The sequence below is a fragment of the Oenanthe melanoleuca genome, chromosome 4, assembly GCF_029582105.1.
Source record: "Oenanthe melanoleuca isolate GR-GAL-2019-014 chromosome 4, OMel1.0, whole genome shotgun sequence".
NCBI lineage: Eukaryota > Metazoa > Chordata > Aves > Passeriformes > Muscicapidae > Oenanthe > Oenanthe melanoleuca.
In genome coordinates, this window is record NC_079337.1 from 25,694,575 (window position 1) to 25,716,154 (window position 21,580).

At 40.8% G+C, this 21,580-nt stretch overlaps 1 protein-coding gene across 1 annotated transcript in view; it reads left to right on the forward strand.

Annotated features, from left to right (window-relative positions):
• Positions 1 to 9,777: 9,777 nt before the first annotated feature.
• LOC130252381 (transmembrane protease serine 11E-like) overlaps positions 9,778 to 21,580 on the forward strand; it is a 39,471-nt gene continuing 27,668 nt past the window's right edge. Inside the window, exons 1-3 of the mRNA XM_056489874.1 lie at positions 9,778 to 9,941; positions 18,378 to 18,499; positions 19,160 to 19,278. Of these exons, the coding sequence (XP_056345849.1) occupies positions 9,778 to 9,941; positions 18,378 to 18,499; positions 19,160 to 19,278 (405 nt within the window). The remainder of the gene's footprint in view (positions 9,942 to 18,377; positions 18,500 to 19,159; positions 19,279 to 21,580) is intronic.

A 21,580-nucleotide genomic window follows, 5' to 3' on the forward strand; every position in this document is an offset into this window, starting at 1 on the left:
GATATTTGTTTGTTCAGGAAGTAGTCTGTCAGAGGGACAACTGCCTTTGTCTATATGCAATATCTTGACCCTTTTTTCTCCATGGCCACATGTCTTGGCCCCAGCTTTTATACCCAAGCAAAGTGCTTGAGCCCAAACAATTATCTACCAGTGTCCAAGACAAGATATAACTGAAACCTGGCTCATCCATTTGCTGTGTGCTCACAAGGCACTGTCTATCCATAGTCAAGCTAATGTCCAGACCATGACTCCAAGGTTGCTGTACTTCTGAATTCTTGCGCTTCTCCTGCGTAATTTCAGAGAGTGTAATGAAGAATGGAAGATGTCTTAGAGAAGTCCTGGTTCCCAATACCACATTGAACTGTTACTTAAGTGAATAGAGAACTTTTCCTTGCCTGAAGAAGAAATTAGTGGAAAACACCAGCTTGTGTCCACCTTCTTTTAACAAGTGAACCTATGCCTGCTCATCGTTTCATATGAACAGTCTCTACCACAGCATTTGCCAGGGGAGTGATTGTTGGACTTAAGACCAAAAACTGCTTTATGTTCATACCAGTCTGTTGTCATAGGGAATATTTGGCTGACTTAATTTCCATTTTTTATCTTCCCAGACTGTATTTTTCTGAATAAAAGTCCTTTTCCTTTTGTGCAGGATGACCAAGTGTAACGATCTTAGTATGACCATCATCAGAAAAAAACTTCTCAAACTTCTTATTCTTGTGAATACTGTTCTCAAGTCTTTATAATTTTATATGTGCATCTTTAGCTGTATCCTGTTAAAAAAAAAAAAACCAAAAAAAACCCCAAACAACCTTTTGCATTACAGTGGAAATACCCCTCTCTTTCAGAGCAGGGCAGTACTTCTGACAGACTCAGAACATATCTCTCTCTTCTCACAGGAAGTATGAATTGTCTGTGTTGCATTGCCAGACTGTAGCTGACTCATATGATCTCAGTCACACAAACCTCATATTCTCTGTAGCTTCAAGTTTTCAGGACCCCATGTTTCTGTCAGCCAGGTAGATATCCAATGCTTTCTAGAACCCAGCAGCAGAACACACCTATTCTTGGTAGGGATGCTCTCTTTGGTGTGTCTGCAAGCTTGCCAACACTTCATGTGGATCCTGATCCCAACAACAGCAAGTAATGTGGACTTAATTGCTGGATAATGAGCTGCTCAAATGCTATCTTCTCCGTCTGTGGTCAGAAGAGAAAGAACTCAGGAGAAAAGATACTGTCCCCACTGCCAAGACTCAGAGCTGGTCCAGCATGGCAAGCAAGAACCTTCTGCCAGGCTAGAAAAGGCCAACAGCAGGATTTCAGTACGATCTTAGTTGGAAGGGCTGGGGGAAACAGGCCCTCAGTGGTTATAGTCTCAGGATCAGGGTGTTGTTCAAGATAAGCACCAGTCAGCTGGCAAAGTCAATGGCAGTTCAGGGATCCCCTCTGGACTGTGCAGCTTGCTGCCAGTGCTGCCAAACAGAGCAGTGATCCTTCCAGAGCAGTGATAACAGAAGTATTTTGATGACATGGACTGTGATCTGTTTGTCAGTCCAGAGAACAATGCTTTTCTAGAGCCTCACTGGAGGTACTGGAATAGTTGGAAGCCCACAGAAAGTCTGGACCTGTTGTGTATTCTATACTTGTGTATACCTGGCACTTGATTTTTTTTTTCCCTCTAGGAGCTTTTCTTGTGGAAAACAAACTTTTCTTCAGAAACAAACTTGGTGGTTTAATTTCTACATAGGGAATAAACACTGTCAGACTGGTTCCATAGGTCTGAGCCCAACAAATTTCATTTCAGCATCTTCAGACGAACATGTCTTTGACATATATTGCTTGTTAGAGGAAGCTTAAAACTGATAAATGACAAATATATATCAAATTTTTTTCTTGGTTGTAGCAATTGTCTTTCCAGGATGGTGAATAAAATTTTATATTTTTCTTCACAAATATAATTTAAAAATACTATGGATTTTCAGTTCTCAAAGCACTTTAGGCTTGGGTTTTAAAAGGGCATAATGGTTTCCCCATCTGCTGGATTTCATTGTAACTTCCACACTTCACATTTTTAGCGTTGCAAATACCAACTTTCTCACTGATTCCCCGAAACAGATAAGTAGATGCAAAAAAAAAAAAAAAAAATTTGAATCTGTGAACTTTCCAATTTGCTTATTTTGGGCACTATATCAGAAAGCCTTAAGCATTTAGCTCAGTCTCAAGGGCTGGAGTAAACCTCATTCTCCAAAGTGGTGCAAACAAAAAATCAACTTGTCATTTGCTTAAGGAACTGCCGTTTCTGAGGGTCTACATGTAAGGATACAGAACCTGATCTCCCTTATTGCCGAGTGTAGCCAGGAGGAGTGGGGAAGAAGAGGACCTGGCATCTACTTCGTGTATGTTCTGGAAGCCTTTATTTTGGACTGCCTTGTGGAGATTCTCCTTACAGCACCTGAAAACTTCTGTTCATGTTTTTTCTTGGAAGTAATGTAGTTCAGATGCTCTGAGGCCTCTTGGTGATGCTAAGCACCAAATGGTGACTATCAACAAGAGCATTTGAAAAAACAGATTTCATCCAAGGGAGTATTGCTGTAGCTGGACCTGATGGGCCTTGATCCCTTACTTGTGGCAAAACTGCCAATGTCAACCTTGTCTGGCTTTCCATGAGGGAAATTCAGGAAACCTGAAGCCAAAACTCTTTATTTGGTTTAGGTGGTCTAGCAGACTTGTATTTATTTTAAGCTGCATTTTCACCTATTTATGAAGCTACAAGCTGCAGTTTGTCTCATCTGTGTTTTTAGAGGAATTAACATCTTCACTCAAGGCAGAATGGGATATGTCTAACTGTAAATCATGCATGACAGACAAAAATGTAATTTATATGTAAATTTAATAAAAGTCGTTAAATTTACCTTCTTTTAAATTTACCTTCTGTTTCACGTACTTACTAATTTCCTGCATCACAGTAAGCAACTGTAAGCTGGGGACTCCTCTGTTTTAGAACGTTACACTAATCCTATTCCATGGATTTATGTGCTGGCTTTTATGTTCTCTTAATCATCTGGCTTTTTTGATTGTTAGAAGCTGTTAGATGAGCAAAATGTCATCGAGACTAGGATGGAATTTACCCACCTGACCAGCTGTTATCTGAATTTACGTGCAGGTAAACAGGTCCTGTGTCATCCACTAGGGGGTGGATTGCATTGTACAAGAGCCTTACGCCCTTGGCAGCTGCTGGTGCTCTGCTTCAATTCACTAGAGAGGAGCTGGAGGACAAAAGGCACTGTGCTCCTGCTGCCTCAAAGATGCAGAGATGCTTGCTACACAGTTTGCTTGCAAAATCTGGGGAGGCTGTAGCTGCTTAAAGCTGGAGGCTTTAAGCACAGGACTCCGTAGCACTGTGTGAGTTTCAGGCTTCTCCCATCAGAAAGCTTGGCATCCCTCTTTCCTTTCTAAGTATGTTAAATACAGTAGACTATGGCTGTGAGAGCAAGTACTGAACAGATTTTGTCTGCTTATCTGCATCAACAAAGCCAGACCTTTGTCCTGTGAAAGAGTAGACTGGAAAGGCACATGGTCAGGTATTTTTTGGCACCATGGGTCAGTTTTCTGAATTTGTCAGCCTTCTTGCAAACAAGATAGCAGCAGTAATTTTGAGAACTTGATAGGATAGAGAGGTTTGCAGTGGCATGCTTTGGTCTGCCATATAGACAATTCTTGATAAGTTTTGTAGATTGAAGACACTGATCAGATTTCTTCTTTTCCCTTTCCTGTCATAATGGGAAATTATATAAATTGTACCATATTCTGAGCTGGAAGGGTAAGCTTTTGTTGAATGAAACATGCTGGAATTCATTGATCCTGGTCTATAATACCTAACAGCCAGCAGGATGAACTTGGAATTTGAGGTTATTTAAGAGAAAAAAATGGAATGCAACAGCTTTATTGCAATATTACTGGACATGCCATGTTGGCTGTAGATGAGAAGGTGGCTATTTGAAAAAAGAGTAGCTCTTTTGTCACATTTTACTGGGTTCAGTGCAAGCCAAGGAGTGTTAGACTTCTTAAAGGACATAATTTTAGCAAAATTTTTTAGCTTAGAAAACAGCTTTGTGCTGATTTTCTGTTAGTGCCTGTGTTGTGCATGTAACACTTAAAGCATTATTGAGCATTCAGTTACATTGGTAACTGTGTCATAACCCAAAGATATACTCAGCTGGTGTGGTTGTATTTGGCTGTGTGGCTAGAATTTCTGTCAAAGGGCTTGAAGTGACGAACTGAAGGGAAGAATAATTCTTATGATCTTTTGTATCTGTGGCTAAACAGCATCCTTCTATAAAACAAAGCTGTCAGACCCAGCGGGTGTCTGATCTATTACTGCTGAAAAGAAAACTTTTCAAAACTCATCTGGTTAGAAGACTTTAGAAACAAATAGAGCATCTGGCAGTTAATCTGCTTTAATTTTATTTCTAATTGAACCCTTTCTTAAATCACACTTCCTTTGAAGAATATTTTGTTTGCCATTCATTGTTTGTGGCTTTTTCTCAGGTGCAAAAATTTTTGTTTCAATTAAGAAAGAAAGAGTTGCATTTTTTGATGACAAAAATTTCTTTTTCTCTGAGAAATACATAGCATATCTCCAATTCACTTGATTAGCTATTGAATTCCTTCCTCCCTGCAGTAAACCGGAGCTGTGCTTGCTATGTGATATTTGTCCCTTCTGTGCCTATGCTTTCCACCTTCCAGTTGTGCCACTGGGCTCTTCCTTACTTGAGGAAGGACTTGCCATCAGCCTGGCAGCCAGAGCCCATTTTAACCACAGATCATTCTTTGCAAATCAGTACAAACAAACAGCAATTGTTAGACATCTCTGACCTTCACCAGGCTCTTGGGATCACCTACAGCCTTTGGAGCTGTGACTTAGACATAGTCTGGCACTGTTCTCCAGACTAGCAGATGACCTGCATACCAAAGGGAGCTTTTAATGGCAACATTCCTTCCCCAGTGGACAGACCAGATGGAGGAACTGTGCTAGGAAATAGTCTTCTATGCTAGAGCATGATGAAAACATAAGAAAAAACTTCTTTACTGTGAGAGTACTTGAACTTTGAACGAGGTTGTCAGGAGAAGTTATGGAGTCTTCATCCTTGGAGATACTCAAAACACAATTGGACATGATCCTCAGCACTCTCATCCAGCTCTGCCTGTTTTGAGCAGAGATTTTGGGCTAGATGATCTCCAGAGTTCCCTTTCTGTCTCAGCTGCTCTGTGATTTTGTTCTGTCCAAGTGCCTTAGAAGCTTCAGGGAAAGGCACATGGCCATGGCTAAGGGATGGGTACTGTCTCAGGTGAGCTGACTGCACCCCTCAGCTGTGTCTGACAGCCCAGTACTTTGGTAGCCAGCCTGAAGAAGCCTGACACCAGGTCCTTCTCATGATTGACCCTTAGATGCCACAACAGTGCTGTTGTCCCAGACTTGCCTGGCACTGTTGCCTTTGAATAATCAATGGAAACAGCAGGGCATGGAAGGGAAAACTATCCATTCTGTGCCACCTAAGTAGAAAGCAAGTTACCTGAGAGAGAGCTCGGACAGGTCTCACAGGAAGGCGGCGAACCAAGTGGGACCCTCATTTGGTACTCTGCATGTTTCTATCAGAGTGACTGATCTCCTGAGCTGTGGCTGAAAATACAGGTAGAGACAAAACAGCTGCAGAATGGAGGTTTTGGACTTGATTTTCATTATGTCAAGTTGGGTCTATGAAGCCTTGAAGGTTAATGCAGTGTATGACAAATCAGGTGACCACTGACAAAAATGCCATGTAGGATCTTGGATGTTGCTACAGAGTAAACTGGAACAGGTAATATCTGCGGCAGAAAGCAAGTCAAACTCTGTTTGGCTTCCACCAGGCAACTTAGCTGCTAACAAATAATGTGAGATCAAATCCAAGCTGCTTGTTTTCTGGGGATGTAGAGATGTAGAAAAAGCCTTGTTTTGCATGTGCTGCCACCTGCAGAGCTCTGTCCAAATGCTCCCAGTAAGTCCCTCTAGCACTTTAGATGTGTGAAACAATGCTGCTCTTCCTTTGTCCAATTGGAGCTGTGCCTGTAAAAGATTTATTTGTATTTTAAAATGCTGTGTTTCTTTATAGGCCTGGTCTAAGTCGTGTGAAGATCTCCTGTCTCTTTGGAGATGCTGTGTGCCTTAACAGGGAGAGGAGGATAAATGCACTGGATGTAGAGAGCGGCTTGTTAGCCTGACAGAAGAAAATGCAAGCTGGCCTGTTTCACTGCACCAAGCAGCAGTTCTGTCTGAGCAGCTGCAGAGGACAGGCACACGTGTGCCACCTTTTTGCCTCAAACAGGGTGACAGGCTATGAGTTCTTTTTTAATGACTCTGGCACTGGGGGCCTTCTGCTCTTGAAGGGCGTTGCTGGTATTCTGGGCTGGCCTCCCTGGCTGCAACTCAGACGGGTGTAGCAGTTTCTGTTTCAAAGGCATGGAAAGAGGGACTGCTGGAAACCAGCCAGGGCAGGATCTAGCATACTTCAGAGCTCGAGGCCATTGCTGTAGCATCCCAGAGTCTCCACGCATTCAGTATCTCAGAGCTGCATGGGCATGTAATGAAAAGTTACATCCCCAAGTGACTTTTCAAGGCTCAAGATAAAGGCCCTGGTCTCTTTCCCAGCCTTCACATTGGCTCTGGAAAATAATTCTATTTTTAATGGATTTTCTGCTTTTGTTTTTCTAGTTACCAGTTATTAACGGCCATCACTTATTAAAAGCCATGGCTGGCCTTTCATGTAGCATAGGAAAGCATGGGATAATAAACTGGTGACCTTTTTCAGTCGAAAGAGTAGTATGTCCACAGCTGAAATTAAAAAGTGTAATGAAATGCAGCTCATTTAGAGCTTCTGCTGATTTTTGAAGGCCAAATGCAAGATGTTTTTGTGTTTTTCAGGAGGGGGAGGCCTGAACCCATAACTGAGTTGTCCAGGTGCACTGATGGAAAAAGGAGTGGACTTGTCCAAGGGAAGGATTTCCTCGCAGTGTACCAGTTTGGTCTCGTAAGATGCTCACAGAGAATCACAGAGTAATTTAGATTGCCAGGGGTGTACAGAGGTCATGTTGTCAAACCCCCTGCTCAGAGCAGCTCTAATTAATTCAGGTTGTTTAACATTCAGGCAGTTTAACAGAGTTTCTGTCAATTCTGTTAAACATCACTGACAGGAACACTCACTTCTCAGTTTAAAAGTGATGATTGATTGCTGTCTTTGGTCTGAAATTCATGGCCTGGCTTGTGTAACTGGTAGACAGTTATGCAAAACATTTTTGATTGTGAATTCCAAAGATGTTATTACTACAGGACTGGCCAGTGGTCTTCTCTAAAGGTGTTCTTTGTCTCTAGAGCCTGTGAGCCTGTGTAAATATGCAAACACAAACCCAGGTAATCTGTTATTACCATTCTTAGGCAAGCAGTCTGTCTGACCGGCTGGGCTGACTTTGCAGGGTTAAACAGAGAGAATACTCATTACACCTTTTTGCACTTTCATTCACAAAATCCTGTGCACCCACATTCTTGGATTTCCACCCCACGCTTTGATAGCTAGTTTCCGTACTGCTTCCCTAGTATTAACCAAAAAAGGTTACTAATTGCCCAGCTTACTGAATGACACCCTAATGCCAAGCAATTTACAACTTGATTATTTATTGTGAGGAAAATTATTTGTTAATTATTGTCTTTTCTTGGCCTGTCTGTACCATTGTTTCTGGGGCACAGGTATGTGTAAATTCATTTTGCATCATCTGAAAGAAGTAAGTGTATTTCCTTATTTCACACTGTTTTGCTGGACAGTTCATTTTAATGTTTAATTAACTTACAAAGGCAACAAATTTCAAGTTTAATTAGGCAGGTTGCAAAATATTATTGATTGTAAGAAAATGAAATAATTTTTTAGGAATATCTTTGTTATTCATACTCTGGAGTAACAACAGGAATAGTCTGTCCCTAGTGTGATCTGATAGTTACCAGAAGTTCATTCATCAATTGTTGGCCAACTCCTTTTCTCTGGCACTTTTTCCGGAGAACATTTGCAATTCTAATGAAAGTTTTTCATTCTTGTTTCAGGGCTCAAGATTTCAGGTAAATGATGTCTCAATATCTAGCTGTTTGCTAAAACCTACTTCTCCTGTAATACATTTTTTACCTGATCCAAGTGGTCAGAGTTTGCCACTGAACTTCTGCACACATCAGGGAGAATTTTCCACATCTCACAGGGTGTGCACTTCAAGGGCCACTTTTTCTCAGCATAAAAAAGAAAACAAAAACAAAACCAACAAACCAACAGACAGAAAACCAGGGGGAAAAAAAAGAGGAAAAAACCCCCACAAGAAAATCTAAGGTATTTTCTTGACTCTGGCATTGAATTGGTTTGTAATCAATCTCCATCACTCCATCAAGAGCTTGAGTTCCTGTGGGAATGTGTGCATTTCTGGGTGGAGCAGGGAATCCTTTGTGCACAATCTTTTTTTGAGTTTTACTTATTTGAAAAAGAAAATAACAGGGTGGGTGGTGGGGAATGGAAAGTACAGCCCAGGGAGGATATTAGTATTGGTAAGGCAGGCAACTGTGCCAATGCAGTTTCCACAGGGAGTACAGAGAAACAAAAAAAACCCCCAAATTATTTGATCAAAGCAAATGAAGAAATCAGTGTTACAGAAACAGCAGATGCTGTTCAGCAGTGATCACCTTTTCCCATTGTCCTCAAAATAGTCTGCCCCGACACTCCTACAATTGCATTGAAATGCCTGTGAATGGATAACTTTGGGGAAAGATGGAGAACTATGTGGTATGTTTAGGTAAAATTTTCCTCAAATTTTCCTCTTGTCTTTTTTTTTTTCCTCCCCTCCCTTTATGCTGAGGCTGTTTCTGGAAGATAGTGAATATTCCAACAAAAATGACTGAAATCTTGAGACTTCATGGGAAAACCAAATGCTTCAAGCTTTTTGGCACAAATGCCAGTGCATCAAACAGCAAAAACCAGATTTGCTTTCTTGTAATTTTACATTTTGTTTTGTGATTTTCGATGTAAGTGCACATTTTTTCACTGGTGAATCTCCATTTTTCCCCTTTTCAGCTGGCTCTGAAGAATCACGTTTGTGCTGGGAGAAGGGAATTCCAAGAAGATTGGTGGCCCTTTTCACAGAGTAAGCATTTTCCACAGGCGGGGTTATGCCAACCATTAAATGACTAACATGTAATTAGGAGGCTAGATACTTATAGTTGTCTTGTCCCTGATGCCAAGGGAGTCCAGGATAGCTGTGGATGAGTGAGCACCAAGGTAGATCAGGCTTGGCTGACCAAGCCATTTATGTCCATATTTGTTTTTGTGTTGGCTCTCTCAGAAGACAAGTGACTTAGCGTTGTGGACAGTGTGGTGCCTCTCCACAGTGAGTTTTACAGTGAGCATGTGGTAGAAGGTGCAACCACTCAGGACAAGGCCTGCCATAGGGATAAAAGCTGGATAGAAAGGGAGTGCTGGAAAAGGGAAATCTCACGCACTTCCTGTTTCGCTGTAGTGAAGAACAAGTCTTCTTGCTTGGGCCGGTTTATCTGCTCACTCCATCTCTGCCTGGGGAGCACTTTGATGCGGAGCTGATCGGAAGGTTACCGTCTCCTTATCAACTCCATGCTTACCTCTGTTTGTTTTTATTCTGAAGTTCGTTCCCTCATTTTGCAATAACCCACAGGGTGCTGGGTGTTGCGCCAGCCGTGCCTCAATGAAGGATCTTCATTCAACAGCTTTCCCTTCCCGTCACGCCAGTCAATGCGACTCCTGCGTTTTCCAGCACCATTCTCTGCGCAGTCCAGACTTTAGCCAAGCCTTCATTGGTGGGCAGAAAGGCTACCAGGCCTACCGGGACCTGCCATGGGATCTGCAAAAGTAGGTGGCATGTTTTAACCTGGCAAGTTTAAATTGGAGGTGTATTGGTGGTAAAGGGTACTGTCTATGGGAAAGCTTTAAGGCTTCAAGGACATAGATCCAGAGGAGAAATGTGTTTTTTCTCCTACCTTTGGTGCTCAATGCTCTTTTTGCCTCTTTCATCCTTTTAGACTGGGGTCTAAACATCATGGACTTGTTTGAAATGTGCAGCTTGAAAAGGGATGATAAACAGAGGGTAAGCTGAACAGGAAATTGCTGGATGAAAGGGTGATTTTGGAGGTTGTTGTCTGGATGAAAAGAGTAACATGGCTGAAGTGAGAAATGCAGAAAGAAATCCTTCTCTAGCACAGCCAGAAGCACAATGATTTGCTGTTTGTTTAGAAAGATGATATCAGGTTGACTTATCTTTTCTTCCTTCTGATCATCTTATTCTGCCTGCAGCAGGCTTTTAGTGCAGCAGTGCAGAAACCAAGAAGCTCTTTTGTGTCACAATCAAGTGCTAGTAATATGATTTTTAAAAAACATGGGGTTTGGTCAGCTGTAGTCGCAATATTATTTCCCCCAAATCCTGCAAAAAATCCTGGTTAAATAAGTGGTGTCATCATGACTATGTAAGGGGAACACTATAAGTGTTCATCATTCTGGTTTTAACCCTTGTATTATAACAAAGAAGCCAGGATTTTCTAGGGAGTAATGAGTAGGCAGCTTGCTTCAGAAAGTATTTCATGCAGTCAGAGATGCTGGATATCTTTAATTTTGTTTTACCATAGCAATATTTCAGACATCACTGGAAAGTTCAGAGTACTTTTACAAAAAGAAGTCTTCCAGCTGCAACACTCTACTATTATATCTTGGGTCAGAACAGAAACTGGGTTCTAGATGTACAGGAAACGTCTTGGAATTCGTAATTTCTGTTTAACTCACTGGATTCTGGATTCATGTGGCAATAGGGGGATGCTCAGTCTCCCATGAGTTTGTTTTTTGTTGTTGTCGCAGTAGTTGATGAAGCTTAAAAGTATGGCCTCAGGAACAAAATTCAAAAGAAATTGAATTATTTTTTACATCCTAATGGTTTGGCTGTATGGTTGAATTTTTGTGTATGATTGTTAAAGATTTCAACATAATCTTCTTTCTGTGTTGCTTTAGGCAAATGACTGTGGATGATTGCAAGACACTACTTATTTTTTACATCCTCAGTATTTTTAAAAACTGGGTTTTTAAAATAATTTCAGGGACATGCTGAAATAGAAACATTGTTTCTGGATGGACAAAACTTATTCCTTCTGCCCACTGAACTGTTCTCATTTTGTGGAGACAATGTCATTTTAGTCAGCAGTCCTGACTTTGCCAGGAGAGGATGGAATTCATCTTTGTGTTCTGTGCTGCTTAGTAGTACCCTGCTCAATACCCAAAGATTTTCTGCCCTGTTTAATAACTTAAAAGATTTTCTACTCTAAATGTCAGCTATAGAAGAAATTCCCATCACTTGTGATTACCAGTTTGTGTTTGTTACATAAACAGGGAAAACTCTCTCTACCTAACAGAATTGAAAAGCCCTTTTTTTTCTTGTTAGATCTACTTGCCATGTCCTTGTGATATCAACAGTGGTGTAAATAATTTTAATGAGTATGCTAGAGGGTAGTTAAATAACCTTTGAGTACAGTTTGTTTGCTTCCTACTTAGGAAAGGATTTAATTGTTTAAATGGTTGTTTAAATTATTATAAAATCTAAAGTACATTAGGGGAAGTCTGTGTTGGATAGCTAAATATTTACATGTTTGGGAAGGGATGGAAACTGCCTAGTCTTAATCAAAGCCCCTGTGTTTCCTGCTAGATGTCCAGAGTTCTTTGCTGGGCAGGGATGTGGAGCTGAGTGTGGAGCTGTAAGCTTTGCTGTTTGAGCTCATCCTCCTCCACCTTAGTCCCTTGTTAAGAGTGGAGTTTCACTATTCACTTTATCCAGTTCCAAGAGGCCTTTTTTCAAAGCATTTCAAGCTAAGTTGGAACGTGTGCCCTGTAAAATCCTTCAGGAAGCAAACCTGCTGAGGAAAACTGGGTGGAGTAGACACCTTGCAGGTCTTGTCCTGCTGTTGTGCTGTGTCCTGCACTCTGGGAAGCAGGTGCAGTGTCCTATCTGCAGCTTCCTTGTGAAGATCTCGTGCCCTGGCAGGGTGAGGTACAGAGCAGCTGGTGTTGTATATGGCAGTCTAGAAGTGAATATGTAGGTGGAAATGCAGTGCCACTTGCACCAATTTGTCATGCAGTAGGTGGGCAAAATGAATGCAAATTACAGACTGCTGAGGTGTAGCAGGAAATAGATACCAGCTCTGGTGCAAGGACACTCATGCGCTACTGGCATTAGTGGGAGTTTTTTGATTATTGCAGGAGGCAGATGTGGTTCCTGCATGGTGCTGAAGAGAAACCTATTCTGTCCCAGAACAGATCCTGAATTCCAAGTGAAATACTTTTGCTTCTGGTACATACCACACTTGATTTGACTAAGATGGAATTGGAACCATTGATGTTTCCTCGCAGATTTCCCTCAGTTTCTGGCCATTTTAGACAGGAAAACTAGAATGAGACAAGACCTCCTCCTGAGCCTTAAAGTCTTGTCATCTTCATTCCCTAAGAAAGCCCCGGTGTAATCCCAGCAGCTTTTCTGGCCTCTGCTGTTCCTTTTAGAGGGTATTTCAGAAGTGTTTCCCTTTATTGTTTTTTTCTGCCATGCAGTTTTATGATTGGGCATTTTGGGTCAGCACAAACTTTGCAAACCAAGGCATTCTGCTTCCACCACATACTCCTTCCATGTTTGTGTTTTTTATTATATACAGATCATCCTTTTGAACGAAGCCAAACTAACACAAAGCTTTGATGGCTTACTTTGACATGCTTCTGACAGAAGACAATCTGAAAGCTTCATGTAGTCTGTAGACAGATTTGGTAATAACAGGGGGACAGATTTTATACAGAAGTGAACAATTTTCCACAGAATTGAAATTAGCCAATTTCTCTGCCACTGGAGAGTTGTCTGGGGTTTCAGTATCAGCTCTTTAGGGAGCTTTCTCTAATTTCAGCAGCATTTTTCCCATGTAGAAATTTGTCCATCGCTGTTCAGTGAAAATACATTGCTAGATTACAGCATTTCACTGTTTATCTACCCAGCCTAGCAACTGTTTAGTATATATTGTGGTTTAACCTCAAACAGCAGCTGAGTGCCATGCAGCCACTCACACCCCACACATATCACCCCTCTTCTTAGTGGGATTGGGAGGTTATTTAGGGAAAAAGGTAAAAGCCAAGAGGCTAAGATAAGAGCAGTCTAATAATAATAATAATAATAATAATAATAGTAATAGTAATAGTAATAGTAATAGTAATAGTAATAGTAATAGTAATAAAGAGGCAGGGAAAAAAATCCCAAGAAGGAGAACTGATGTGCAGTACATTTGGTCACCCACTGACCAGTGCTAGAACAGGGAATGGCCCCTTCCAGCCAACTTTCCCCCTACCCTTTATAGACTGAGCATGATGCTCTGTGGTATGGAATATCCCCGTGGCCATTTCAGGTCAGCTGTCCTGGCCATGCTCCATCTCAGCTCCTTTTGCATCTACTCACTGCCAGAGTGTGGGAAACTGAAAAGTCCTTGACTGATAGTGAGCACTAGTGAGCAACAGCTAAATCATCACTGTGTTACCCACATTATTCTCACACTAAGCCTAAAGCACAGCTCTGTACCATCTACTGAGAAGAAAACTAGCTGTATCCCAGTCAAAACCAGGACATAAAATATAAAGCACAGAAATATATATTGTTATCCAGAAATATAAGCCTTTAAACTACAGAAGAAGGTAGATGCTTTGGGTCAGATTCTGAGTTGACATAAGCTGCTGTCACAGATGCACACCAGCAGAAGAGCTGTATCAGATTTGCAGAACTCTTTGGGAGTGATGGTAAGTATAGTTTTCATGTACCAGTAAAGAGATATATTACAGCAAGCAAACTGAAGCACATCACTGTCCTACTATTTGTGTATTTGTTATATTACATTACATTGTAATGTAATATTACAACTACTGCTATAGTTATTTTTATATGTTTTTTTTCTCAAATACTGTATGTATCCTAAAACAGTAGAGAAATGTTGTCAATCTAAGCATGCCTCTCTTGTGGGAAGGACTAAAAGCAAAGGACATGTAATAGCCCAGAAGACATCATCTCTAGGTGACTCTTTTGGGTTTGGCTTTTCATCAGGCTCTCGTGTCAGCACCTTTCTTGAGCAGCCACTGCCAGTGGGTGCGTGCCAGAGCAGAGTCTGTGCTCTCTTTCCTGGTGCCAAAGCAGAGTCTGTGCTCTCTTTCCTGGTGCATGCTGACTTAGCTGGACACTGCCTCTGGTATGAAACTCCCTGCAGGTAATGGAGGTCTTTCAGTGTGTCTGAGCGTGCTTCCAGCCCTCGTGAGGAAAACCTCTGAGGCTTTTCCTCTGAAGCAGACAATTTGACTCATGGATGGATGGCAGTTTTAATTCTGCTTCTTTGCAAGAAGTGAATCTAAATTTCAGTAGGTAAAAGGCACTAATTTCTTCTATAAACTGAGAGTTTCAGGCTGCAGTGAAGCAAGTGCATTTATGATTTATTTTATGCAATGTTTATAATTTGTTTGTTAACCACCCTTAAAAACCCAAGTTAGGATAGTAGGCAATATTTTTAATTTTCCTTTGAGACTAACATTTTTCTTTTGATACTTGTCTGTTACTAAAAGTTGGATGTAATTAACTGGGTCCTTCTTATGTCTTCTAAAATGCATAGTGGGAGGGACCCCTCTGGCTCTGTATTCATTGGTATGAGCTCCTTGTTGAGGAAAAGGTTCCTGAAAGGCTTCTTTGTGGATGATGTGAAGGAGCCCAAGTATGGAATGCAGGGCTCCAAATCACAAAGCACTGTTCAGGAAAGGTCTCCGTGGGTATTTCTGGGAAAATGTTAGCTGAATGTCAGTTGAAAAAGCTGAGATAATGTTGGAAATTACTAGAAAACCAAGACAGGACAAAGAAGTAAAATTGTTATGTCAGTGTAAATAATTCTATGTCAGTTTTTGTTGTTTCTCTTTGCCAGCAAGTATTTCACTACTCTTCCTCATTGGAAAAATCTTAATCTGAGACTTGGCAGTCTTCTGTCAAGGGATGAAATCCAGTCCTTGTTTGCAGTGCATTTCAGATTAGTGCACAGGCACGGTTCCCTGGGAAAGAGCAGTTTCTGGGTAAGAGGGAAGGGCAACTTAAGCTGGAAGAAGGGACCTTTTCAGAAAGCCCTCTGAAGCTGGTAGGGAGCTTTCACCTTCAGGTATTTGGTTCAGGCATAAAATTTCAGCTTCTACTCTGGAGGACTTCAGTGACCTTCTCAGCTGGAGTGTTTTTAATCTTAGCGTGCATTTCTAGGCTTCAGGCCCTGTTCCTTTGTGCTTTGAGCACATAGCTCCCATGGAGTAAGCAAAGACTGCTTGACTCTTGGTCTGAGGAAAATAAATGCACAGCATTGAACTTCTATCATCTCTCTCCAGAGTGTTCAAGCCCTGACAGGTCATCACATGCATATCAGTTGTTTCAGTTCTGACATAGTTATTTCTCTGTGTGTACTGAATCTCTGTAAGTACTGTTCAAGTTTACACAGTGGGATAAAATAATTATGATAAAATTTATGAACCTTAGAAGGTACAGTAAAGCAGTAATAAAGTTCAAAGTTAATGGGAGTTAAAAAAATCAGTTCAGTAATTTTTGTGGATTTGTCTCACAGATATCTTTGAAAACCTGGATTAGAAATCCTCTTAGTCTGCACTGTATCTATTCAAGATGTTTATCCAGATGGTACAGCTGAATCAAGGATATTTTGCTCAAAAATACCTTTTGTTTTGAAAACCAATTGTAATTTTTAAATTAAATTTGAAGTGGAGGATAAAATTTTCCAGCTGTTTCTTGTTTATATATATAAAAGGGTGAAAGTTTAAGATAAATCTAGAAAAAAGACATCCAAGGCCCAAACAGCACCTCCTTCCCCCATTAAGTGACTTTCTAAGATGAATTTGTCAAACAGCATCTTGTTTGAGGAAATTCAGTTTAGAAGCTGGTGCTGAGACCCCTCTGCACCTCTTTCAAATGATGTTCTCAAACAGATTTCATGAGTTAGGTGAAAGACATGTGAGAGTAGAATTACACTTGAGTAACTGTTGTAGACTTTGGCTTCTGTTTGTTAATGATAAAATGGAACTTGAAATAGAAGAAACAAAGAGTAAGAGTTACAAAAAATTTTACACTGTATACAAGGGAATGATGAAAAGGTTTCAAATTTATAGTACTCTGTGTCCCAGCCATATCTGAAACTGCTTTTTCACTGATATGATAGGCAGTAATTTCTTCAGGCTCATCTGCTGTGGTGCAGAGGTGGCATTCAGCCTTTCAAATGGGCTTCTCCAACCCAGCATTTTGGTTTGAGGTTATGCCAGGATCATTATAGCTGAAAGACCTTTCAAGTGTTTTCCTTCTGTGCAGCCTAATCAAGACAACTGCTTTTTTAATGAGAGCATCTGCAAGAAGACAAGGGCGTGTTGCCTTAAGTTAAATGCATTTTTGTGTTTGTTTTGTTGGCCTTTCTTGTAACTCAGTCTCGTTTCTAACATGATAGGCACATTTGCAAAGCATATAAGCCATGCAAAAGTCTATTACCTGGAGTAAGGGAAAAAACCCCCAACAAACCATAAAACAACAAATGAATGTCAAAAACATTCTTGTTAGTGAGGTAGAGTCCGCACTATTTATACTTCCATGCTTTTCATTTCTCTAGTGGAAGTTTTAAGGCAATTTTCATACAATAGTCTCAGAAATAATTTTGGAGTTGCTAATCTCTGAACTGTTAACAGCACAATTTAATTTCACTCTTTGTTTTTTGGGGGTCTTTTTGATGGTTGGTTAGTTGGTTCTTTTGTTTGTTTGTTTGTTTGTTTGCTTGTTTGGGGGTGGATTTTTTTCCTATAGAGTCACAAATTAGTTTTGACAAAAACTTGATGAGAGGTCAATGGCTGTTATACAGCATAGCAGGAGGGAAGGAAGCACTAAATAGAACATGCAGAACAAGTCAGAACAGATCCAAGTGACAAATTATTACTCCCATTTTCATTCAATCACATATCATGATATTTGGCTTGAGTCAGTTGTTTTCCAAGCCAAAGTAATAAGATTGTAATTGTAAGGCATCATAATGGAATTAGAATAAAATATCATGATCTACTTTGGTATTCATGAACCATACACAGTTTCTTGCTGTCCCTTTCCTGCACACAGCTGCAGGGGTCACTTGCAATTATTTCAACTTATTTGAATGTAGTTAAACTTCTAACTCATGGGGTGTGTGTTTTGGGAGTGAGCTGTGTGTACTTTGTATGTAGGAACTCACTGAGGCACCTCACACCCTCGGAGAAGATCCTCACAGCCTGCTTTTCTGGGGTAGGCCGTACCCCAACCCGCAGGTGTGAATGTCTGCATGAGTGAGGTGCCTGAAATAGAATGAAGGACTCTTTACCAAAAATAGTGACTTCTTGTTCTATGTTTTGTAATGGCTGATAATGTGATAGAAATATGGCTTTAAGGTTCTTAAGGAGTTTTTATAGACAAAGACAGAATTTGCTGTAACCAACTTTTTTTTCGGTGAGTTTTTAAAGTAATACTGACTGTCCATTGACTTCCCATTACCTATTTTGGATGTATTTAAGAGCACAGCAGAGAGAAGCATCTGGTGAGGTTCCTACTCATGTCCTTGCCATTCCCTGTCATTCTGTCACTTCAGCAAATACTACTTAAAGCAGTACTTGCCTTTGTGTTTAGATTCAGTTTGAATAAGACATGAAACACAAGCTGGGCCTCTGCTATCTCTTTTGTTCTTCTCCATTTTGAAGGCTGAAATGGACTGAGCAGCTGAAGTAATGTATTATATGAAGCATGCTTTTTACCAATTTTACTGCACAAAGCAGTTTTGGAAGCAAAGGTGCCAGTGTGTCTGATAACTGATTTGCTTAACCAATTGAAAGCTGTATACATTGCTGTGTGAAAGTTCACTTAGCTGAAAAATAAGTTTTATTCTTGAAAATTTCTAGTCTGGAATCACACAAGAATCTTAGTGGGACTGCTATTTGATTTGGCCCTAATAATACTTAAAACCTTCAAACCTGTCTGTTCTTTGACTTCCAGCACATCCCAGCACCTATTTCAGAACAGTCTTGTGTCATGGTTTCATTTTCAAGCGTGTTGGGTAAGAAGTCAATTAGAATTGCTGGGAAGAATCAACTAATGTTGAGCGAGAAAACTTTAGCCTAATATTTTGGGGGGGAGATGGGAGCCATAAATATGAAAGGATACCTTAAAAATCTCCTTTTATTCATATTTTTCCCCAGAATTCATCAGTCAGCCATCAAAATAAGACATCTTGAGCCCTGGAAAATCACTGTAATTGTTATTGGAACAGCGTTGGCAGTAGCTATCACCATTGGTCTCCTAGTTTATTTTCTGGCATATGGTAAGTTTTGCATAATGTATCACTGTTCCTATGCTTAGTGAATTTCCTCTGTTCCTGTTGTGCCAGATGATGCTGGGAGTTTTCACCAGTCTGTCTAAAGCTTATTTGGGGAAAAAACACTGGCTTCTCTAGAGCTCTCTTTCCTTCCTCATTTAGCATCTTTGCAGATCTAGGAACTTTTCCTGCTGCACAGGATGATTTAGGGCTGTGGTTTCTGTTGGTTTGCATTTACTTTCACTCGTTTCACAGTGTCTGGTCTCCCTTACATGAGTGGCAAAAAGAGCCTTCTGCATGTCTCTCTGGGATGTTTCTCTGTTCCCTTTCCCTGACCACTAGCAGCTTCCTGCCAGGGCTTAGTGTTGAGTGGACAGGCCAAGAAGGAAGGTAACTGAGCAGCAAGGTGTAGCTTGTCATTCTGTGTGAACCCCAAGTGCTGTTGGTTGACCAGAAATGTAACTGCTGGGAAAACTTGGATTAGGTCACCTAACTGAATCGAGTGCTTGCTCCTAGCTTTTGGGAGCTGTATTTGAATGGGTTGGATTCAGGTGAAGGCTCATCCACTCCCTAGATGTCAGGATACCAGTCAGCGCCAGGTGTTTCTCTAAAGTTCATTCATCTTGGTACTTTGAGTATTGCCTGTTCTTCTTCTTTCCCTTACAGATCAGAAGCTGTTCTATTACAGTGCCAATGTAAAAATCACCAACATCCGGTACAATAATGAGTTTTCCAGACAGTCCTCAGGAAGGTTTAGAGACCTGAGCGAGAGGGTTGAGAGACTGGTAAGTTTGGATCATTGTGCCTTTCCATTAAGGACTGTGTGATAATACAGGAGTCATTAATGTGAACAGCACACTCGAAGACCACAGGGTCTGGTGAACTCTCAGTCCCCCGGTGGAGGGACCTGGGAAATGGAAAGCAGGAGAGGCATGATCATACCTGTCAGACCAGGCACGTGCTACTTGGCATCTTCTAGCCTGTCACTTCTGCAGTGGTGAAGTAGATATTTAAAATAATCTCAGCTTCCTCCTATATCACTGATCATAGAATCATAGAATAATCTCATCTGAAAAGATCTCACATGGACCACCAACTCCAGTTCTTAAGTGAAATGCCCATGCAATGATTGAACCCACAACCTTGGTGTTTTTAGCATCATGCTCTAATCAGATAAGCTAATCTCATCATTTGTGTGTGTTCTCTTTCCATGCCCTGAGCCTGGCTTTGTGATTTATGTCCCATTGTCTCTAAGGAAAGCATTCTTTTACACCCTCTCCTTTACAGGGTGGGGAGCTCTACCTGTTGGGCTGTTACTGTGTTGAGAAAACAACACACAAGCCCTTTTCCTGTGCCTTTGGTATGTTTTGTTGGGAAACCTTTCTACGAATAGCAGAGGTTGCTGAGTGGCTCCCAGTCATACAGTAGCTATGGAAATAAATAGACACATTGCAATTTCCTTTCTTGTTTTCTCTTTGAGACACTACCCCAGAGATGCTAATTACAGAGTTCATCTCTATACAACAATAAGCATGTGATTGTCCTTGTATCTTTTTGTGTTTCATTCATCAGAATCCGATGCATATCTTGTACCTCCTGTTTGGCAACCATGCACAGATACCCAGTTAATAGGACAATGCTTTGCTCCCCACTGTAATTTAATTTAGGGCAATGTTCACTTGTCTACAACAAATATGAGTTGTGGTGGACATTGCTCTGGAGAAGTACGGTGCTGTGTAGGGACTTGGCAGTGCTAGCATCTCTTCACAGCTTCACTGCTGAGGGCTTCAGTGATCTTAGCCAAGCTGTCCTCTTCTCTGTGTGTCTTCTCTTTCCACCCTCTTTGGCTACTGGGACCCATACCAGATTTCCCATGCTTCTGGTGCATATCTGTATGTACAGAGTCTTACAGGAACTGCATTTGCTTAGGTGCTACCAATTTACAACTGTGACCTAATAATTGCAGGCCTTTCACCTTGATATAGGACCTTGGAGGGGGAATGTTCTCCCTGACCAAGAAAACACTGTGTGTTGCCGAGGGGGAAGGAAGGTAAGGACTGAGAAGAGTCTGAGGAATAACACTTCACTGAGTACAGTTGTATCCTTTCCTCCCACTCCATTCCTCTTTAATTTTTTTTTTAAACATGTGCCTCCTTTGGCAAGGAAACACTTATTTTAGCTAAGGAGTTTTTTTAGATAGTGTCCAATGCAGTCAGATTTCCTCTGAGCATGGCTATCAATTTAGATACTTGAATAGAAGCCAAGGCTTTAGAAACCCCATCTCCTCTTTGGGTGTTGAGCAGTTCTGACAGTAGTGACAGTAAATACCAGTGCAGGTTGAGCAGTGAGAACCATAATATCAGGGCATGTTAATTGTACCTGATAAGTAATACCATAACAAACATACACGGAACTATGTTGTCTTTCCTTTATTCCTGTAATTTTTCTTCAGACCTATCCTTAATCCAGCCATTAAACTCTATGTTCCTCTTTCAAATTTTATGAATACTTTGCTTATATAAATGGTCTCTGCTGTAAGTTTGACTTTTTATGGTTTTAGTTCCAGGTGTTTCATTTAACAAGGATGTATGAGATTGAGAATTGTCCGTAGCCTTTTTGAAAGCAACTCCATACAGTAATAAAATAATGTGTTCCTTGTAAGTCTGATTTTATAATAGCAAAACCCATCTTGTGGTGATTAAAATCAAAGCAATCTTTCCAGACACACATATCCTCTTGATATCTTGACAGATAGCTGTCTCAGAACATTTGCATTTTTATTCTCAGCATCTTCACAGCAACTCTATGATAAGAGGAGAAGAAAGTTGAGTTTTTATCACATTTTCTAATTTGTCTGGATTTACCAAAACCCTTTGCAGTCTTTTCCTGGCTGGTGTCAGGGTTTGGATGTCCAAGCCTTCCCATTGTCATAGTAGTAACGATACCTTAAGCTCCAGTTATGAAACAGTGAGTCAATGCAGATAAATGCAATGTCTTTCTCAACACTTGGTGCAAAGTGAACAGAAGTGAATCATCTCAGATAATCAGAAGCATTCAAATTACCGGAGTTAATGCAACTCCCTGCCA